Here is a 21,223-nt window from a genome sequence, read left to right as displayed (position 1 = left end):
TCATACCCTCCAACAGGCTGCCGGTGGCCTGGGAGGGATGAACAGACCCTCTGTTGGAACCGCTCATATGGATTTGGACTTTGAGCTGCCAAACAAAAATGTTCCCTGAAACTGGAGCCCACAGGAAAACTGATTACCCAGTTGGTTTTCCTTGGGATGTTCCCTCTTAACGAACAGTCCAACAACAAAATACAATGTGAATTCACCAGGACTCATTTACTGTAAAAAGTGTAACGTACGCTACATTGATCCTCTAGATATTGTTCTGTCCATGTGATCTCAAGAGAAGTTAATTAAACTGCTTTCACTGTAAAGTAAAATTGTTTCAGTAGATTCATGGTGTTGAAAAATAGCGAATCAGTTGTTGACTTGAAGCACATACTGTCCTGTAGTGTAATCAAAGTGAGATTTCACACAAATGTACCTACCGTATCTCACCAGGGCTTTCTATTAGCATTGACTGACTAAAACAACTAGGAGGATGGACCCATGATAATGTATCCTAAACACAACCGCTTCCATCTTTGTTTGGGTTTGGGTGAACTGACACTTTAAAGCCCAGGACACACCAAAAAAAGCCATGCAACCAAGATGGCTGCCTGCCTACCCATACTTTCAGAAAGACAGGGATAGACAGACCGCACAGATGCTTGTCTAAATTTGCTCACTTAACAATTTATCAATTTAGTCAATAGAATTTGGGTGCAAAATTTAAGTGCATACAGTAGGCTACATTACAAACCATTGACTGATAATCTGCAGAATGTTTTCAATTAAGGTAACACATTAATTTGGCTACATCTGTATTATGTAGTTGCCTAATGTTGCCAATATGTACATACTGTAGCTCTCTCTGGGGTGTGGGGACAGTCAGGGGACAGTGAGGGGACAGTCAGCTTACACAGAGACCAATTGGTGCGCAAAAATGACCTTTCTGCATTGTTAGCTTAGAAAAAAATAAATCAAGATCTATTATTCATTCAACATTGTTGATATCCCACTAACTGCAAAGGGCTGTCTTTAGAAGATGCTGGATCTGCCTAAAACTAGTCCAGGCATGGTGCGGCATGGCCAGTTCTCCACAGATGTTCAAGCAACACCAAACAGACTGCGATCAACCCCTCAGCCCCTGCTGTTTTTGACAGACCATCGGCTTGGTGTGTCCTGGCTTTAAGTTCCCAGAGGCCTGTTGCACAGATGGAGGCTTTCCAAGAAGAGTGACACCCGAATCCCAGGTTTGAGGCTATCTACTCCGAAAGCTGAACGCTGCTATCTCACACCATCAAATGTGGGTAATACAATACCATTCATCTGTGACGGCACATCATCACACCTCACAACTGCCAAATTATTTTTCTCTCTGAAAAGCTCTTGTCAAAATAGGATCTGCTTCTCTTGACGCTGACAAAGTCTGACTGACACGTTAATCACTGTGTGTGAAATGCGCACTATCCCTTTTTAGTTTGACAATATCAATATCATTGTCATAACTAGTAAGATGACGTTTGTTTGTTTTCTGTATAGGGAGCCTAAGAATTAAACAGCATGACTGGGGTACTTACTGTTCACTGATATCCTGTTTATCTATGGATGTTTAATACTCAATCTACATAAAGTAAATGTATTTTAGGAATCATGTTATCGTATGGATTATGATGACACATGACTAAATGGTATGGATGACATGTCATTGACTCATTGAGCCCCTTACTGTCATTGTCAAAGTGTTGATTGACAAGATCATCAGCAAAAACCTACTGTATTATTATTACTGGATTATAGGCTGCTGCACAGGCTATTACAGTATTCATTAAGAAACTGGACAAAATGTTTACATATTTTAGATTCTTTGAATAGACACACAACATACTAGTGATGGCCTTGAGGAAAGCTACCAAAGATGGCTATCTTGGGTACTTCTTAGACTACGAACTCCCCCAAACAAAACATCTTTACAGGATAACTATTCAAGTTAAGTGAGCCATTGAGGCCTTGTGTGTGTGAACCTCTTAATGTTGACCTCTCCATAGAAGCAAAGGGTGGAGTGGACCATTTGAGTTGTTTTGTTTCCTCATTGGTGTATGACACAATACAGTCTCCTGGAACTGTCAAGAAGTGATAAGAGTTTACAGTACTATTGTTCAGCTGTGAAGATTGTGTACCTTCACACTCTCTTCTAATATTTCTATACAAATATTTATATATCATTAAGTGTTCATCTGAGGATTGCTACATAATTTCACTTGCAAATACTTTAGTCTGCTTATACCCAGCTTGGTGTTTCTCGTTCAATCCATTGCAGGTGTTGACAGAACTGTGCTGAAGGCTCATACTGTGCCTGTTCCTATGGATCGTGAGGTTTTCGACTGTCTGCCAAGACCTCCTTCAAAATAAGGTGCTCAAGAAGTTCCCTTGAGGTTTGGAGACAACATTTACACTCACCCAGACAAACGTCTTTCTTGAACACCTGAAACATGGAATGGAATTCAGGCTCTGGTTTGCTCAAGCTTGCAGCGTGAGTTATAGCTGCCAGCACAAAGGCCAGTGATCTCAATACCACTCAGGCTCTTGTCGATTGAGAGAGAGGATGCATGGATTGGAGAGTGGGTAGATAAGCATGTTTGGAGGTGAACTACAGATCCTATGCCTGATCCTGTGCAGAAATAATGGTCAATAGTACTGCACGGCCAATCCATGCACTCCATATGACCTGAATTATAAAGATTATAAAATTTATAAATGTTAGTTTTCTGTTGTTTATAATTAAAGAGAATATGTCTATTGCATCCAGTATCGGCGATACTGTGATCTCTATAACCACAATTAAATAATTTATAAGAGTAATGTCATAGTAACCTGGTCATAATAGCAGGCATGCAGTGTAATTATCTTTCTCAATATCCTTTTATTATTTATTTTACATGATTTTCCAACATTAAATCACAATTCCCATCACGGTCTCTTATGATATATTCGCTTAAATGTGAATAAACGGGAGAACTCTTTATTCCAAGTGTCCAGGAGAACTGAATTCCACATACAAAAATCAGGCACTTGAGAATCAATCAACATGATATACACACAGAGACATATATTTAGCATTATACAGTATATCAATTGTTAAAGATCCATTGCATTTTTTTAAGTCTTTGAAGGTGGCCTGCCAGAAGTTGTATTATTACAGTATTATGAATCCTGTTAAAGATATAAGCCTTACAGACAGCATTCGTTGGGAGGATTGACATACAGTATAGCTTATAGATGTGCCTATACAGCATGACCGCAGCACAACCTGTGGTATACTGGCCATATAACACACCCTTCTCCCGGGTTATTGGTTCCCTATAGCATACTCATACTATAACATGGAATAACTCCCCCTACACAGCATACTGAAGTGAACATGAAAACATTCTGGATACTACAGCATCAGTACGCCCACAGTATAACAAAACATATAGGAAAAGACAAGACATTTAGACATGTCAGTACAGTAGATATTACTCATTATTGCCTGAGAACTAAAATTTGGGCACATGTGCAGAATATTCCAAATGATACAATATGTATCAACAGTCAAAACTCTAGATTCTGATATTTACTGTTCATCTGTCTAGAGGGAATTTTCATCCTAGACATGGATGTCAAGATCACATTTGACTAAAATGTCATATAAACGGCCACAACTCTGAAGTCAAAATCTCACTCATGTTCACAAAACATGAGATTAAACAATAAATGACTTTATTATAAAGGCACATAAGCCATATACAACCAACGGAGTTCTAGAAAAGAAAAACAACAAGCAACATTTGGCTAGATCATTTGGCTAGCTCGTTTGCTTTCAAAATTAAGAACTTGGTCAAAGACCACAGTTAATCCAGCCGTTAAAAATTGTAAAAAATGACAGGACCCGAGGGGGAGGGGGGCTTTATTTCGCCACACAGTGACACACACACATTACATAGTGAGCAGCGACATGCCACACAGCACACACACACACACACACACACAACTTTCGGGGGGCGCCGGTGGAAATCGTTCCCTGCATTCATCCCATCCCAGCCGTCCTCCTCCAGGGGCCGCCAGGAGCAGTGGGCAGCCATCCTTCATGGAGCCCGGGGACCAAGTCCAAGTGGTCAGGGACCGGACTGAAGAACATCTGTTCTTCTGCATGTGTTTCGTATTGGGTTCTTTTGGGAGGAAACCCTTGTGAACACGGGGAGAACATGCTAACTCTCCCCTGAAAGGCCCAGGAGACCTTCTTGCTGTGAGGTGACGGTACTAGGTACGACGCCGCCTTAGTCCCTTGATCCCGAGCGACCAAACCCCATCAGAAGAGAACTCCCTGAGACTTTAGGTTAAGGATCTCTGCAGCCAGCTTCTGGGCGTTCCTCAGGTGAGGGAACATCCCCATGACCGTGTCCACGTGATGGGGGTTGAAGATGGCCTGCAGCTTCTTACGGATCTCCTCCCTCTCTGTGTCAAAGTCGGCAGCGGGCTGGGGACAGCCCCATGACGTCCGCTCCCCGTAAGCACACGAGTGGCTGTGGGGGGCTGGAGAGGAGGGGAGAGGGCTGGGGAGGCTACGGGACGTCCTGGCCAGCGGGAACTCCTGGAAGGGGTCAGACCAGTACTTCTGCTGAAGGGGTTGCTGGGGTCCACTGTGCTGGAAGTGGCAGGGTAAGCTGTAGTGGTGGACGCTGGGAGGGAACTGGGAGTAGGTGTCGTATCTGGGCTGGGAGTAGGACTCCCGGTTTGGGTTACTGCAGTGCTGCTGGCGACCAGGAGGAGGCGCTACATGGGAGCAGCACCTGCAGGGCTGCGGGAAGTCCTGTCTGTCAGGGTGCATGGCTGGAGGTCTGGGCTGGAAGGCCTGCTGGGGTCTGCCTCTGTAGACCTTGCTGTGGCCATGGGGGGCATCTGAATACAGGCTCTCCGCGGAGCCCAGCCCAGAGTCCAGCTGCTCTAGGGGGACGCTGCTGTAGGATAGGTCAATGTTGGAGGGCGGACCAGGCATACCGGGCCACTCCTGCTGAGCCTGGCCCCCTGAACCCCTGGCCTGGTTCCTACCGGGCCTGTCCCAGTACTGCAGCAGATTCTCACTCAACTGCCCCTTGTGGAAGGGGCTATGCTGATCTAAGGTCAGCTTGTGCGCCAGTTCATGTTCCAGTGAGTGGGGGTAGAAGTTAAGAGAAGGTCCGGGGTCAGATTTAGGCCCCCTCGGTGTCAATGTGGGATTCTTCTCCTCCTTCACGGTGGATAGCCGAGCGTTTTCCCTAAGCTCATCCGCCAGCGAGCGGTAGGACTGTTGAGTCCGCTCAGGGTGGTAGAACTTACATTTTATCCCGTAAGTGCACTTTTTATCTAAGCCAGACAGAAAACAGATTACAGCTACCGCAAAATGCGATATTGATTTGACCATCAAAGCACAATCCTCATAAACTACGTCCAATTACAGTTCTGAAGGATCTAAGAATTCTCTGTTTGGTAATACGTCTTTGAATGGACCAACCGGGTTTCCTTACCATAGGGACAGAGCTGTCTCTTGTGCTCAGGGGGTAGAGGCTTCTTCCTGAGGAAGTTGTCCAGACTTGGACCGTGTCGGCCAAGTGGGTCATCTGGGGGCATGAACCTGGACAGGATATGGCCAAGACTGTTAAACCTTATAAGTAGAACTGTGATAGTTACAGGTTTTGACTGTGGTAAAAACATGGTGCACCTTAAGGGGACACATTGCTGTTCATATCTCATCATTCGCACATCATCCCTTGCAGTGGTCGCCGCCGGGCCAACGAAACGTTGAACAATCCAAGGTCATTGGGTTAGGGTTAGGCTCTAGGGTTAATTAATGAATGAGTTATTTGTAAACATCTCAGCAACGCGTCCGGAGCCACTTACATGTCGTTGACGAAGGAGTACATGAGCAGCCGCTCCTCGATGCACCGCTTCCACTCCGGACGCTCGGCCTGCAGGTCGCGGTACGTGTCGTTGGAGACGATCACGCCGTCGGACTCGTGGGCGAGCTTGACGATGAAGCGGTCGTCGTAGCAGACCACCCGCTTGCCCCCGACACGTCGAGAGGGGGTGAAGACCACGATCTTCCTCCTCTCCAGGTCTGTCAGGATGTGTTGCTCTGAAAAGATGAAGGCAGTTTTCCCACAGGTTTATTATAGTCCAGTCCAGAATAAAAGTGGTGCAATCCAAGGCCATGTGTGTGTTTTGAATGGCACTGAATACCAGCAAGATTGCACTCTGTGATTATTTTCAACTAGAGATTGCATAGCTCTGTTGTTCCTCTGTTCAAAGTCCACTACTGCTTATCATTTCCCCTACACATCTATGTCAACATACTAGTAAAGCAAATGTTAAGTGGTGGAAAAGTGTGTGTAAACGCGTTATAATGGACAGTAAAAAGAAAACCGAAGGCCGAACGGCAACCTTCAGACTTCAGGCTCTACAGATTTCTCCACACGTCATTTACAATTCTGTCATGAAGTGCTTTTGTAAACCTGAACCAGACCATAAAACTGCCTTCATTGTCTGCTGGCATTCAGTGACCCTAGCCTCTAGCTTCTGAGGGAAACCAGTTAAAGATACCGTTTCGGTAACCTTGGTGTGAAAAAACAACCTGTACTTCCTGATGGGGCTTCCCCGGGGAGAATCAACGGAGGGGGGAGGGGCATACTTTTTACTTCCTGGTTCTCAGATGTAAAAACAGAACCTTTGGATTGCTCCACCCAGACACCAGAGCCTGCCAGCCATGAAAGCCACAGGCACAAAGTACTGTAGGTGTCAGCTCAACACTCAAACAGTGGCCCACCCAACAATGCAGGTGGCTTTGCAGGAATTATGTTACGAACACTTTGTGCCCTTTAATAGATAGTACAAGATGAATAATTTCTCTGATAATTATTCATAGGCATGGCAAATTCTCTATTCAAATACAGGTAATTATTTCACTTGGCATTGTACCCATCTTCAAATACAGTATATGCCACTGTGATGGTGGTCACACCATTCCTAATATAAAACCTATATATATATATATACACACACACATATATATATACACACACACACACACATATATATATATATATATATACACATACATACTGTATATATATAAACAAGCTTCTCTTTCACAATCACAAATCTGACAAGTTGACCAATGCGTTTCACAATCTCAATCTTTGTACAAAAGGAAACAAATTGGTGCTTGGAAATACAGGAAATGCATTCTTTCTTCTTCCAAGTACTTTAACAACAGCCACGGTGTACAGTCCTTGAGGACAACAACTGTGTCTGTTTTCTGAGGTCAGTTATTATCTATCAATCACATGACAGACTTTCCTCCTTTACAATATCTGTGTGTGTGTGTGTGTGTGTGTGTGTGTGTGTGTGTGTGTGTGTGTGTGTTTTGTGTGTCCTAACCTGTGATGGGGGCATCTGGTCTTGGCTGTTCCTTACGCCAAGAAGGAACAAACACAGTGATGGTCATGTGACCTCTGTCCAGGAAGTATTTGACTGCCAGCTCGATGCCTTTGCAGGAGAAGACTTCCTTGTTGCCATGACTGTGGAGGGGGGTGACACCATTACTGTCCATGGTTCATCAAACCAAAACAAGATGTTTATCTGCATTCCTGGAAACTGGGCAAAATGATCTTTTTAGTCTCTGAGTAACTCACTGTCAAATGGAAGCTGAGCACGTGAAAAAGAGGCTTAGAATGCAACGCTGGCTATGTGATTAGTTCTAGATTTAGGGTTATTACTTATTACAAAAAAATCATTCTAAATCATAAGATAACGTGATTTGGAATCTATTCAGAAAGTCACAGTGATGTTGTTCAGATTTGCACAACACTTCTGCTGTACGACATCCTCCATGTTTTGCATACTTATCAGCAATTCCTCCCAGTGACATTTCCAAAACACACCCTCAAATCTAATTGGACAATAACTGTAAAACATGAATAAAAAACACATAACATGATTTCCAATAAAACTTTACAATCACAGCAATGACATGCTGTAGTGTTCTTCCTCCCGGGTGTTCAACTTATTTAGAAAGTGCAACAGTGTCAGTTTGACACTTGACACTTCACAACTGCACACAAAATTTGCATACACTCGTCATAGAAGTCATAAAAACGTTCAATATGCAAATACTCGATCTAGGTACCTAAACTTACTCAGCTATAAACAGGGATCCTGACAGACAATCCCCGCAGGGTTTTCATTCTAGGAATTCCACCTTAGCATCCACTTTGTCATCTAAAGGCAGAGAAGTGTGTGTGTTTGAAATTTGCATACTAGAGCTGTGACCTCCCAACAGGCATGCACAGGCTTGACTGTCGTCTTCTTTGAAAACTGTTTAGAACGACAAGGACATTTAAAATAACTCACGGACTAAGGGTCAGAGTTTGAGTATGTGTGTCCAGTAATGATTGCTTTACACCTGTTGTTTTACATGTATGTCTTATCTTATCTTAGGTTGTCGTTTGCCAGGTCGTTAGGCATGTGTTATTAGGAGAAAAGGGAAATCCTGAGCCATCACCTTTTCACTGCAGAGTACCGTTCCACAGTAAACACACATTCTACCCTCACCTCACAGCCACATTCTACCCTCACCTCACAGCCACATTCTACCCTCACCTCACAGCCACATTCTACCCTCACCTCATAGCCACATTCTACCCTCACCTCATATCCACATTCTACCCTCACCTCATAGCCACATTCTACCCTCACCTCATAGCCACATTCTACCCTCACCTCATAGCCACATTCTACCCTCACCTCATAGCCACATTGCTGCCGTCGATGACGATGGGTTTCAGCTCTCCCTCCCCGTCCCTCTTGTCGTCCAGTGAGGGAGGTGGAGTGTCTCTGTGTGGCGCCTGGGGTCTCCCTGGGGTCACCGCCGGCCCTGTGTGTCCTGCAGCACTCTCCTCGCTCTCAGGGCTGGACACGGCAGGCGCAAGGCTAGCCCTGCTCCGGACCAGCTCCCCCAGCACTGAGTTGGTGTCGGTACACAGGCCCAGCTTCTGCAAGGCTGTCCTCACCTCTGTCGTGGAGTAGCCCAGCTTTCTATAGAAGTCAACCCTGAGCTGGAGCTCCCCTGGGTCTGGTTGCTGTGGGCATGGGGCTGAGCCCTGGCTGGGGACGGCCTGGTACATCCTGGTGTGTAGACTGGGCTTGCCCTCTGCACTGGTTCAGCATGGGCTCATGACGTCTTTCTCACTGAGGCGCTAGTCTGGACTAAGACATGGATGCTGATGAGGCATTTTGCACATGATTGTTTTACTCATAAAACCTAATGGATGACAAAGACATTGCATGGATAGTTCCAATTGATTAGGCTAACTTTAAACTAAATATTTATATGGCTTAGCTTCAATCTCGTTACATGTTAATTAACTGTAGCCTACCTGGTTCCTAAATCCCACGTCATTTGATAGTGTACAAAACAGCCAACAAGATGCCTTTTGATGTCGTTGAATAGTGACATTATCGATATCCCTTTATAACGCCTGGGTAACTAAAATCACGACTGAAACGTTATTGGTTCCACAACACGAAGTGGCATTAAGCGAATATAGAACCATAAAGCTACAAGCATTGGTCTATAAGGGCAAGATTAAAGAGTTGGAGCAGTTGACAGCGGAACTTTTTCGTCATAAGAGATTCACCGGGAAAAACACCGGTATCTACTCTAAAGAACAGCTGACACGTCTCGCTACAGTGATGTTTCAGTGAAAATCTTTGATATATGTATTCTGTACAAATAAACAACATTGACAATTGTGTCAATGTTCGCAACTTACCCATCGTCTACTTTCAAGCATACTTCCTTTACTTTCTGTTCAATTCTCATTTTCAAATGCTTGCCTTTTCGACATAGCCTACTGTACTGTAGCCTACTGTGTGACTTACATGACTTGGCAGCACCTCCCATTTTTACGTAATTCTCTTCCTCTTCGGAAAAAGACTCGGCTTTGGCAGAAGCCTATTGTTGCCATCAAACAAGCCATTCGTTTTCAAAACAACACATCATGGCCTACACATAGGTTTTAGGCCTATCTATCGGTCTCAGTGTAGTAGCTTTCAGTGAGGGTTGATAGCTTAAGATCATGAACGCATTATTTCAGTTTCATTTGTTCTCAACAACTGTTCTTCTTCAGAGTCCCCTTATTCCAGTTCTGTGCTCTGCTCTGCCATAAAAATATATTTTTTACCCTACAATAAGCCAGACTATAACTATAAAGCAGTGTATTGGCCTGTATTTTAAATGTACACAGTAGGTGGGGCTCAGCCATAATATGAGATATTACCACTAGAGGTCACCCTACTCATTGTGTTCTTGCCCAGATGTCAGTCTTGTGGGTAATCATATAGGGTATGCCTATAACTGGTAGGCAGCAGTTGTTGTGGTGGTCATTCATCAGTTTGCTTATTTAGGCATTTATGTTTGTTAGTTTGTTGTGTTTGTGTGTGTGTGTTTATGTGTGTGTGTGTGTGTGTGTGTGAGAGAGAGAGAGAGAGAGAGAGAGAGAGAGAGACAGGGAGAGGGAGAGAGAGAGAGAGAGAGACAGGGAGAGGGAGAGAGAGAGAGAGAGAGAGAGAGAGAGAGAGAGACAGGGAGAGGGAGAGAGAGAGAGAGAGAGAGAGAGAGAGAGAGACAGGGAGAGGGAGAGAGAGAGAGAGAGAGAGAGAGAGAGAGAGATGCAGGGTTAACAGCCACATCCGGTCGGGGCCCGTCTGCGTGGAGCTGGTTAATGGCGTGTTCTGAGTGGAGTTCCGCCAGGTGGAGAAAGTAATCAGTCCCAGTCGCCAGGCGGCTGCATCCTCGGAGGTCCTGTCCTGGTCCCAGGTGTCTGCAGGCCTGACATTACTGCGGGGCAATGAGCTACAGCCCGTCAGGATGAGTTCAACCCCTGTGACCTCTCCCTCCACCCAGCCCTCCGCACTCCGGCTAGACCGCCTACCTGACCTTCACAGGAACACACACATGCTCTGAATGAACATATGATGGCTCAGTGAAAGAATAAAATAACAATCCAGTGATATAAATGAGAATCTGTTTGGGTAAATCTAATGGTAAGCCTATAACTATCCAAGTTAGGCACTGGATGGCTCGAGGATGACTTAGTAGTAGGGATTCTTTCACATTGGGGATCTTTTCGTTTCAGTGATCACTAACAGTGCAGGCAACTCATACCATTTGTATGAATGTGAGGAAGGATACTGTGCAGATGAAATACCCTCTGCTTTAACATGCTAGTCGTGAATTACGAGATCAACCTAATGCTATTGAATACATTAGACTGTGTAGTCCTGGCACTTTACCCGGCAAATAATATTTAATTGTAAGTGTAGGGCTATGGAACATGCATAACAAAACCATATTAGTCCTTTGGCATGGTCGGTTGTACACCATTTGTACCAGTGCCAGACTGAGCTCATATGAGGCTCTAGGTGAGAGGGGGCCCTCGCAAATCTTCCAATAAAATGGAATCGAGGATTTGTGTTCTTGTGATCAAGTGACATACATTTGTACTAAAGGAAGCAGCACTGAGACCAGTAATTACATTTCAACTAATTTGTGTTGATTATGGTGATCTGCTATACATGAACGCATCAGTCCACTGTCTCCATATTTGGATATTGTATATCATGTCCCTTTAAGGTTTGACTGTAGAGCCTTCACTCATCACTGTATATTGTATTCCAAAGTCGATTGCGCTGCTCTGTCAACATGTCGGCTTAGTCATTGGTCGTTTTTTAATTTATTTATCTGTAAGGCCATTCTGGGTAGACTCCCCTTGTATTTATCTGTCTTTCTAACCAGAAAATATGGCAATTATGGATTATGGTCTCAGGACAATGCTCATGGCTGTTCCTAGAGTTTGGACTGGGTTGGGAAAGAAGGCCTTTATGTTTTCTGCACCATCTGTGCAAAATGAAACAATAAAATAAACTCCAGGATTTAGTCACTCTAAATTAATTTAAAGGCATGGTGAAATCTATAGAAACAGAATCTTTTAATAATTGTAATTGTTTTAATTGACATAGGATTTCATGGCTTACCTGCACTTTTCCTGTATGGCACTTTTGAGCTGATCTATTTTGTGTGTGTGTGTGTGTGTGCGTGTGTGTGTGTGTGTGTGTGTGTGTGTGCGTGTGTGTGTGTGCGTGCGCGCCTAAGTGCGTGTGTGTGTGAGAGAGAGAGTGATTGTACTGCTGCCATTCTTGGCTAGGTTGCTCTTGAAAAAGAGATTTTAATCTCAATGGTCTAAACCTGTTTAAATAAAGGTTAATGAATGGAATGAACAATTTAATGGTAACTACTGTACTATTGAACAGCTCGAAAAATATTGCTTCTAGTATGTGTGTGGATAATTCCAGCACTGCTAGTGGGCCAGTTTTTAACATCAAATACCTTCTTCCTTAACAGCTTACAGGAGAGACATTTGTCCTGCTCAAGGCATATCTTTTCTATACAGCAGGTGGGCTTTGGCAAGGCTGGTTAATTGTCAATTGATCAAATATTCCTCCTGCCTCATTGTGCTGGTTGCGATAGCACTGCTGATAAAACAGCCTTTGTAGGCTAGTGCCAGAGTTCCCTCATCTCATTTCAACAACCACCCGAGTCAGTCGTCTGTCGCAAAAATTCATTTTCATATGACTTCTTAAAAAGACCTAAGTAAAGAAAAGAGAGCCCTTTAACTGGAGTAATCCATCTTGTGTCACCGGTGTCAGAGAGTGATTCACGATTTCCAATTTAGCCATGGTTAGAATCTAAAGTAAATCGGGCAGGACAGCTCCACCCTTTGTGTCGCCGGACGACTCCAACACTCGCTGACAAGCGCTTTCAAATGAATATCCCCCGAATTCATCTTGTTCACTACGTACTTCAGATGCCCCTGTTCCAGACCCACATAGATCACCAAATAAAGTCTTCTCCTGCTTTGTGTGAGTTCAGATGAGGGGGCATTCTGCCGGGGAGGGTGATACTGAGATAGGCCTGGCGGGAGTGAGGCAGGCGATACCACAGCGAGCCTTAATCATTTCCTCGCTATCAAATAAAAATCCTGTTATATTAAAGCTAAATTACAACAATCCGTCAAGATTGTGATTACTGTTAAATGGGAAAACAGCGAGGGGTTTTCAGAAAGCGGCGGATCTGATGCTGTTCCAGCCTCAGCAGGTGCCGCCTCGGTATGGGGCCTCACCCCGGGGCCCCGGCCTCGGCTGCCTGATTAATGGCCCCTGTCAGCCCAGTACACAGGTCATTTAAGCCTACCTGCTTTTCTACATAACGTTCACACTCTGTGTCCTAATAAACACAGACACACGCACGTATGCGGGAGCAAGCGTGCATGCGCGGGGACACACACACACACACACACACACACACGCTCATTTGAGTCTCCTTGTGAATTACAGTAGCTGGGTTCATGCTCAGGCAGTGCTCCAAGGTACTCATTACTACTGATGTCAGAATCCAGAACTAGAAGTGATGGCTGAGCCTCCTCCAGTCTGTACTGTTTAAAGCTGAGCTTTCGTCCAGCTGTTGCTCTGTCTTCCCATTGGGGGAGAATGTGATGATTAATTCACTCTCTGTTGAAATCCCAGGGAACGAACCGGGACTTTCTTTAATCTGGGGTCTCCTGTCTTTTTCACTCAATCAGACATACCGGCTAAAGCAAAGAAGAACATGCATCAGTCATGTGTGAGCACTTCTGTGCTTGCGCAGTCTCAAGCTGCCTGGCTAACACTCGAGTAAGCTTATTCTGAGGAGTATTCGCACACTAGAACAACTCCAACTCCACTGTCGTTTCATAATGGTTCCTCTCACATTGACAGATGGGAATTACAATATAGTGATTCAGAACATGTTAAAATATAGACGAGAAAAACACTTTTCAATGGGAAGGATACAGTTGCAAGACCTGTAAAAACACAGCAAAAGAGCATCCTTTAACCAAGCTTATTTTGTTGGTTTATACCAACAAACCTACGGGCTCATGGTGGGTCATTGACACGTCGTGAGGTCTGTGCTGTATGTGTCGGCATCATCATCGTCATCATCGTCATCATTTCTCAGGAGCCAAGCTGCCAACTCTAGCCTGACCCCAGCTAACACCATCCTGCCCCTCTGGCTCACAGAAAAGCTCCCAGCCATGCGGGTAGACCACGACATGGTGGCCTGGATCACGGACTACCTCACCAGCAGGCCACAGTATGTCCGACTGCAGGACTGCCTGTCCGATGTGATGATAAGCAACACTGGTGCCCCCAAAGGAACAGTTCAATCACCTTTCCTGTTCACCCTCCACACCTCCAGCTTCAGCCACAACTCTGGAGTTCCAGAAGTTCTCGGACGACTCCTCTATCGTGGGCTGCATCAGTGAAGAGGAGGAGACGAAGAGGAGGAGCACAGGAATCAGCAAGACCAAGGAGGAACAAGAGGACCCCAACCCCTATTACCTATTACCATCCAGGGGGAGGACATTGAGATGGTGGACAAGTTCCTGGGAGTGGACGGACAACACTGAGGCCCTCTAGGAAAGGACAGAGCAGACTGTTCTTCATTAGGTAATAGGGGTTCTTCCTTGGGAAATTCCTTGAATGTGTGTAGCAGGCTGCTGTGGATGTTCTACTAGTCTGTGGGCGCCAGCACACTGTTCCTTGCCATCTTGCCGTCTGCTGGGGAGGCAACAGCAGGTCTGGGGAGACGAACAAACTGAACAAGCTGGTGAGGAAGGCCTGATATGGCCACATTTACAGTAACTATTGAGACAACTTAATTTTGATAAAGGCCCCCATTGCTCTTCGCTGTGTGTTTTTACTATAATTCAGTTGCAAATAAGGCCGAGCTACAGTAGTTGATTTTAAATCCACAATAGACAAGTTTTGCAAACTCTATGACATGCTTCTTGCGTTGGTCTGCAGAGGACAGAGTGACATTGCACAGGTCACAGGAGAGTGAGAGGCTGAATCCACGACTAGAGGACATGAGTGACGAGACTCCATAAAATACCTTATAGCATAGGATATGACTACACAATGATAGCTCACAAACCCAGGAGAGTGGCCATAAAAGTGCTATTATTTAATGCGGCAGGCTGATGGTGGAGATCACTGGGAGAAGTCAGGACGGGGGAGATGTTGGCCCTATGGAAGGATTAATGAGGGTCTTGGGATATGACAACTCACTCCTCTTATACCCCACCCCCTTGCCCCCCCACCCCCATATCATGCTATATCATAGTTTTAATGTGCAGCACTTTTTTGAGGTGCTGTAAATCACTTATTGACAGTGAAGATCTTCCATTGAGAGAGAGAGAGAGAGAGAGAGAGAGAGAGACCAAGGCTACCAAGAGAATGATGCTTCTTTGTCAAAGCTTTGATCATTTTCTCCAAATTTATAGAGCCTTATCCAAAATAAAAAAAAATCTTCCAAAACCCCTTTTTTCTCTGTCTTTGTTTTCCCTCCTCTGCTCTGTGATGTGAAAAATGGTATTTCTTTCTTATCGTTACGACCCAAACATGCGACCATCCGTCCGACGTCAGGTTTTATTTGCGCGGCATCAGTTCACTTGTCAGCTGTATAGCCAAGAACGATTCAGATGGAAACCGTTTGAAGGATTGAGTATTTGAATGGTTCACAGTGTAGAGACCTGTAGGCTATCATCCCAGACCGGTTTTACCATAGGTTATTTGATGATACAGTTATACAAATACAATAGGTGCTAAGAGGAAGGGTCAGGGTCGTACTTCTTGAAGAGGGGAGTTTTGAGTCTGCGGCTAAAGAATTGACTCCGTTGTCCCGACGCCAGTTGGCAGTTCGTTCCACCACTGCGGGGCCAGGACAGAAAACAGCCATGAGCGGGTAAATCAGCCGCAGGGGCCTTGGAGCGACAGGGCAACCGATCGCCTCAAGGCAGCAGAGTGAAGTGGTCGGGTGGGGGCGTAGGGCTTGGTACGAAGGTGCTGTTCATTTCATTGCCCTGTTAGAGGTTAGAGTCTTAAACTGGATAAGGCTGCTACAGGGAGCCAGGGTAGGGAACGGAGAAGTGGGAGAACCTGGGGCGAGCTACAGCTTTCTGGACAAGCTCCGGAGGTCTAATGGTCGACGCCGGGGCCCCAGCAAGGAGGGAGTTGCAGTAGTCCAAGCGGGAGATGACAAGAGCCTGGGTGAGCGTCAATGATGGCAGTGTAGAAGGGGAGGGGGGGTGTTGAGCTCCAGGTAGATTTGAGCTCCAGGACAACAGATGGTCAATTTCCCACCTGTAGGCGATCATCCCCATTAAGTGAGACCAATGGTGGTGTGGACAGCAAACTTGACCAGAAAGAAATGTTATGAAAGGTATTACAAATCTGTGTATCAACATTGCCATTAAGCAATTCATTACCTGTTCGATCCTGACCAATGTGAAAGGTGATCAACAGCTCTCATATTTCTCAAGAAACGGAATGTACAAACTGATACAGACGAAAGAGAAGCAACGTCAACAACTGCAACACTTGAACCAGTCATGTGAAAACAGTAGATTTGCCAGACGTAAGCAGTCTCAATCTCCTGTACGGGAGACCATAGGGGAAATAAAAGGTGTTTCAATTACAATATACATGGCTAGAGTATCACAGCGCTGGAATTGATATGTCAGTCTAACAATGTCCAATTAAAAAGGGAGAATGCTTCCATTATTCCTTTATTAGAATACTGAGGCCTGAAACCAGCGTGGGAGACGCGCACCTCGCGGTGAAAGGGCGCCGTCAGCCGTGAAATGACTACAGCACACATATCATAATTCATATTTCCCCATGGCCCACAACTTTTTTGTTTTGCAATTACATTGTGTCTTTTTATTTCTCAAAAGGTGAGGAGATATACACTTAGTGAGGTAGTTGTTTATAGTCCTATTGGGGATTAATCGGGTTCACCAGAAAGTCCCCCAGTGATTTAAGAGTTAATTCACCAGAAAGTCCCCCAGTAATTTAAGAGTTAATTCACCAGAAAGTTCCCCAGTAATTTAAGAGTTAATTCACCAGAAAGTTCCCAGTAATTTAAGAGTTAGTTTTTTATGAACAATAGCTATTTGCCTAGTAACTAATTCTTGTTTTTTCTAAGTACCTAGTACCTATCAAATAACAAGGTATTTGCCATATTCAAGCAATGATTACCTAAAATTGGGTTTGTCTGTCTTTACAGTAGGTGTATCAGTGACTGTGTGAGACCAAACAGAGCGCGCTAACAGGAACTGGCTGTGGCTCAGGAGGTAACGCGGCTCGTCCAATCATCATAGGATCAGCGGTTCGAATCCTGGCTTCCGCCGCCGCCTCCGCCATTGGTGTGTGAATGCATGTGTGAATGGGTGAATGAGAGGCCATTGTAAAGTGCTTTGGATAAAAAAGCGATATATAAGTGCAGTCCATTTACCATTACCAACATTGTAAGGTGATAAATCACACACTCTCTGCGCACGTATAGTATAGTAGATACAAGATACCAATAGTTCTTACTCGATCAGTACATGGTCCTTAAATAAAACAGGCTAGCGTTGAGGGATATACTGGTATCTTTCCATGAAATTGAACTCATGTATCAGAGCTCCAGTTGTGAATCGGAGGAAAGAAACAGTTATGTAATAAAGAGATGGACTGTAGGGTCTCCACCATTGACCCAGTTAAAACCTTGCTGGGAGCGAGCACTCACTACGGCTTCCTCTGAAATAAACAGGGAATTATAGAATATATGAATACCTTTGGGGGAGACTCTGTGACCTGACACACAAATCGATGGCAATGAATATGTGCTCAACTAATCTAAAAAACATTCTGTTCATTCCCCAGTGACAGCAATGGAGAATATCTCAACGCTTAACAATAAGGTGAGAACTCTGACTGATTGGATCCATGCACGCCCACTGCTAGAGCTCCAACTTTGCACCCTAATTACCCTGTGTGGAACGGCAACCGAGAGATGGGTTGCATTTGAATATCCACCCACTATCTGCTGCTATACCTCTCTATTTAAGCCACAAGAACAGCATTTTCCTAGCATTTTCTCCTTATCTGAGCTCATTCATTTCCCCCTCAATTGGATAATTGTCCTGACATGCTTATCACATAGATAGAACATAGAATGGTGGTTCCACTGTAATTATCTCTCCCAAGGGTCATCAGTGTGACCTCGACAAAGTAAACAAAGCAGTTCCACTTGCACACAGACAAGCCCTGCAGTGCTAGCTACCCTCCACGCTATTTAAAGAGAAACGCAAATGCTTTATTTGCCATAATTAAACAAGCCACCTTGACACAGTTGGACAATTAACTTTTTAATCACTTGGATCTTCTCTAAATCAAAATCTTATGGTTGATTTTTATAACTGGGGCTAGGCCAGAGTGTCAGTCTCATCAAATCAGATTTTATATAAATCAGATGAGGCAATTGACTCCCCCTCCCCCACCCCCCCCCCCACCCCCCACACACACACACATCAGAAGCTTTATCCATTAGTGCAACTACCTCAAGCCCTCAGTAGTGATTACCAGGCTACCACTCATCATCATGACGAGCCCTGATCTAAACAGCAAGGTATTTTCAACTAAAACACATGGCTATTACATAGTAAATTATAACACAATAAACAACTGACTGAATAAAGTAAAACGTGTGTGTGTGTGTGTGCACACGTGTGCGTGTGTGTGTGCATGCGACGGGGGTGGGGGATGAAGGGGGAGGAGCTAGTTCAGGGGATTGGAAATGTGTGGAATGTTGAATAGCAGGAAGATAACCAGTAGGCTATATTGTGTTCTTCATGCAGTGAATTGTTGAATCACACTAAACACTACACTTCTGGTGGTATATTGCTAAAGTCATGGACTAAATCATTCTTTAAAACTGGCAAATAAAAGAATAGAGAGTGTGTCACGAGGACACAACCATCATGCATGGGATTTACTTCTTTTTTGCATATTAGGCTAAATCAGACTTGAATTCAGAGTGTGCCTGTAGCTGTATTGAAACGCCATTAATCTCAGTTAGACAGCTAGACTCAGTTGACACTCCGTTTCAAAGGAAATCTTTCCGGGCTGTGTCAGTAGTACAGCGTTTAGAGCACACTGATGCTTTGGGTGTTCTGCGCTGTGACTTCTACAAGCAGCAGCTGACAAAGGAAATATCAATATTAACATCACCTTCAGACTGGGTTTTGGAGGAGCTGTCTCCCCTGCTGTGTTGATGAAAACTGAAAAAAAACACATTCCACACAATTTTCTAATAACTTTAGTTAAAATTTTACCTCGTAACAGAAATGTTGAAAAGAGAGACTTTTACGACACTGACCTCAATTCGCATTCAGTTCAGGTCTCTGGTCAGGAGTTGCTGCCCCTGGGTAGAATGGGAGCTCGCACTGGGTGCTCAGACTAAGGAACCGCACTTTTCGAGGCTAATTTGCATGCAAAGGAAAAAAAAAAAGCCTATCATCTGAGAGAAACCTTTCCACGATGACCCCCTCAGCTGGACCACTAATGAGGCAGAAGCTGTGAGGAAGGACAGGCGGCAAGCAGACCCCCTCGACCTGCTGGTCAGCTCTGCTTCCCACGAAGGGCCACAGTTTGGCCCTGGGACACAGGGTCTGTCATGGTAGCGCTGGTGCCAGCCTGGCTTCATGGTTGGTTTCTCCCACATCGGAGGGCGATGTGCCGGCGCTCTCTGCTAACATATTTATCACCAGCAGGGGTCACTCTTTCATCAGCCAAACCGGACTACCGCACCGCAGAACATGGGCAGAAACAGAATGAGAAACAGAACACAGGAGTGGAGTCCAGGAGGGGAAGTGTGAGAGCAAAATAATTTCGGACAGAGTGGAGGGAGAGATGGCACCCAAGATGAGCAAAAACACATGTTTGAGAGTGTGAGAGGTTGACAGAAACTGAGAGAGAGAAGGTGAGTGAGTAGGTAGGCTAAGTGAGTGAGACAGTTCAGTGTTGTGGAAACATGTGTTGACCGGTCCATCTTAAACCACCATTGCTCCTTGTAACCCGGTGGATGAACAGACGAGAGAGGGCCAAACCTGCCACCAGGTCTAGTGACGCTAGTGATGCGATCCTATGGGAGAGAGAGGATGGATTAGTCCTTTCTCCAGACGGGCAAACTCGCCAACAGCCCCCTCTTCTCATCAATCATTCACAAGGTCCCTATTCCCTGGTTAGCTGCCCTCCTGTCCTCCCCCTCTCCTCCCCTCCCCTCCCCCCTCTATTCTCCTCTCTCTCTGCCCATAGCTGAGATGTGAGTCCTGAGAGCCACATATCACAGGTTGAGACACATTAAAGATGAATAGGCTGGGGATCATCCCCCAGGATCAACGTTGTGTTTAAAGGTGAAGTCTCCATCTTTCTCTCGCCTGTTTCCTCAGTATTGACTATTCCGTATGTGGGGAGGACGGCAGAAGGGTGTTTCAAGGACACTGAAAGCTCCACAGTTGCTTTCAGAATGACAGGCAGTAGGCTATAGCAGTGGAATATGACAAAGTCCAACGTTGCCTTTGGTTTGGCAATGTGACTGTCAAAACTAAACAGTAACAAATATTTGTCTGCAAAACAGAATGCAATCATGTTCAGAAGCGAATATACTGTATCTGTAGGCTTTGTTCCTCGTGATGCAAAGAATGGCTCAAGGGCCTGCTTTTTATTGAGATGACAACAAGCTCATTGCCTGTAGTTTTATCTCAAATTATTTTTAGCTCGGACAGAAAATGAATTATTGTTTCTTCTCCAGACAGATTGCAAAGTAATTTCAATGTTCCCCCTCTTTATTTGAAGAGCAAAATCAATTTTCCATGGAAGTCACTCTTCTCTCCATTCTAACAGACGTTGGACTGTGTGTTGCATCGTGGGTGATTAACCCTGAACATCGCATCGCTATATTTGGATGCTCCAGATTCTGTTGAGCTTGGTCATGTGATTTAAGAGCGAGCAAAAACACTGAGGTTCCTCGTCTTTCTATATAATACAACATCTTAGGTTCCACAATGGTTGTGTTCTACGCCTACTGTATGTTGTGTTTATCAATGAGAAATGACACAGAAAATATTTGGTCATACAGTCCTTTTTTCCCTTCCCCATACTAGTTCACCACACTGAAAAAGCAATTTCAAGTAGATTTTACCTAGATTGAGATGGAACTTGATTTAATTGAATCACGTGA

The 21,223-nt window shown here is 44.7% G+C and overlaps 1 protein-coding gene across 2 annotated transcripts; it reads right to left on the bottom strand.

The window, feature by feature from the left end:
- Positions 1 to 2,954: 2,954 nt before the first annotated feature.
- zc3h12aa (zinc finger CCCH-type containing 12Aa) lies at positions 2,955 to 9,918 on the bottom strand. Of its 2 annotated transcripts, XM_084444932.1 has the most exons (6): positions 9,831 to 9,918; positions 8,803 to 9,264; positions 7,438 to 7,577; positions 5,902 to 6,136; positions 5,529 to 5,635; positions 2,955 to 5,367 (listed from the first exon to the last, which is right to left on the bottom strand). In XM_084444932.1, exons 2-6 carry the CDS (start codon positions 9,180 to 9,182, stop codon positions 4,334 to 4,336), a joined length of 1,896 nt encoding a protein of 631 aa, XP_084301058.1. In that variant the 5' UTR covers positions 9,183 to 9,264; positions 9,831 to 9,918; the 3' UTR covers positions 2,955 to 4,333. The 2 variants fall into 2 exon arrangements, with proteins under 2 accessions (XP_084301058.1, XP_084301059.1); XM_084444933.1 differs by lacking the exon at positions 9,831 to 9,918 and having other exon boundaries at positions 8,803 to 9,275.
- Between the last annotated feature and the right edge of the window lie 11,305 nt (positions 9,919 to 21,223).

This window comes from Borostomias antarcticus, assembly GCF_949987555.1.
Source record: "Borostomias antarcticus genome assembly, chromosome: 10".
Lineage (NCBI taxonomy): Eukaryota > Metazoa > Chordata > Actinopteri > Stomiiformes > Stomiidae > Borostomias > Borostomias antarcticus.
This window is presented reverse-complemented; position numbering and strand designations above follow the sequence as displayed.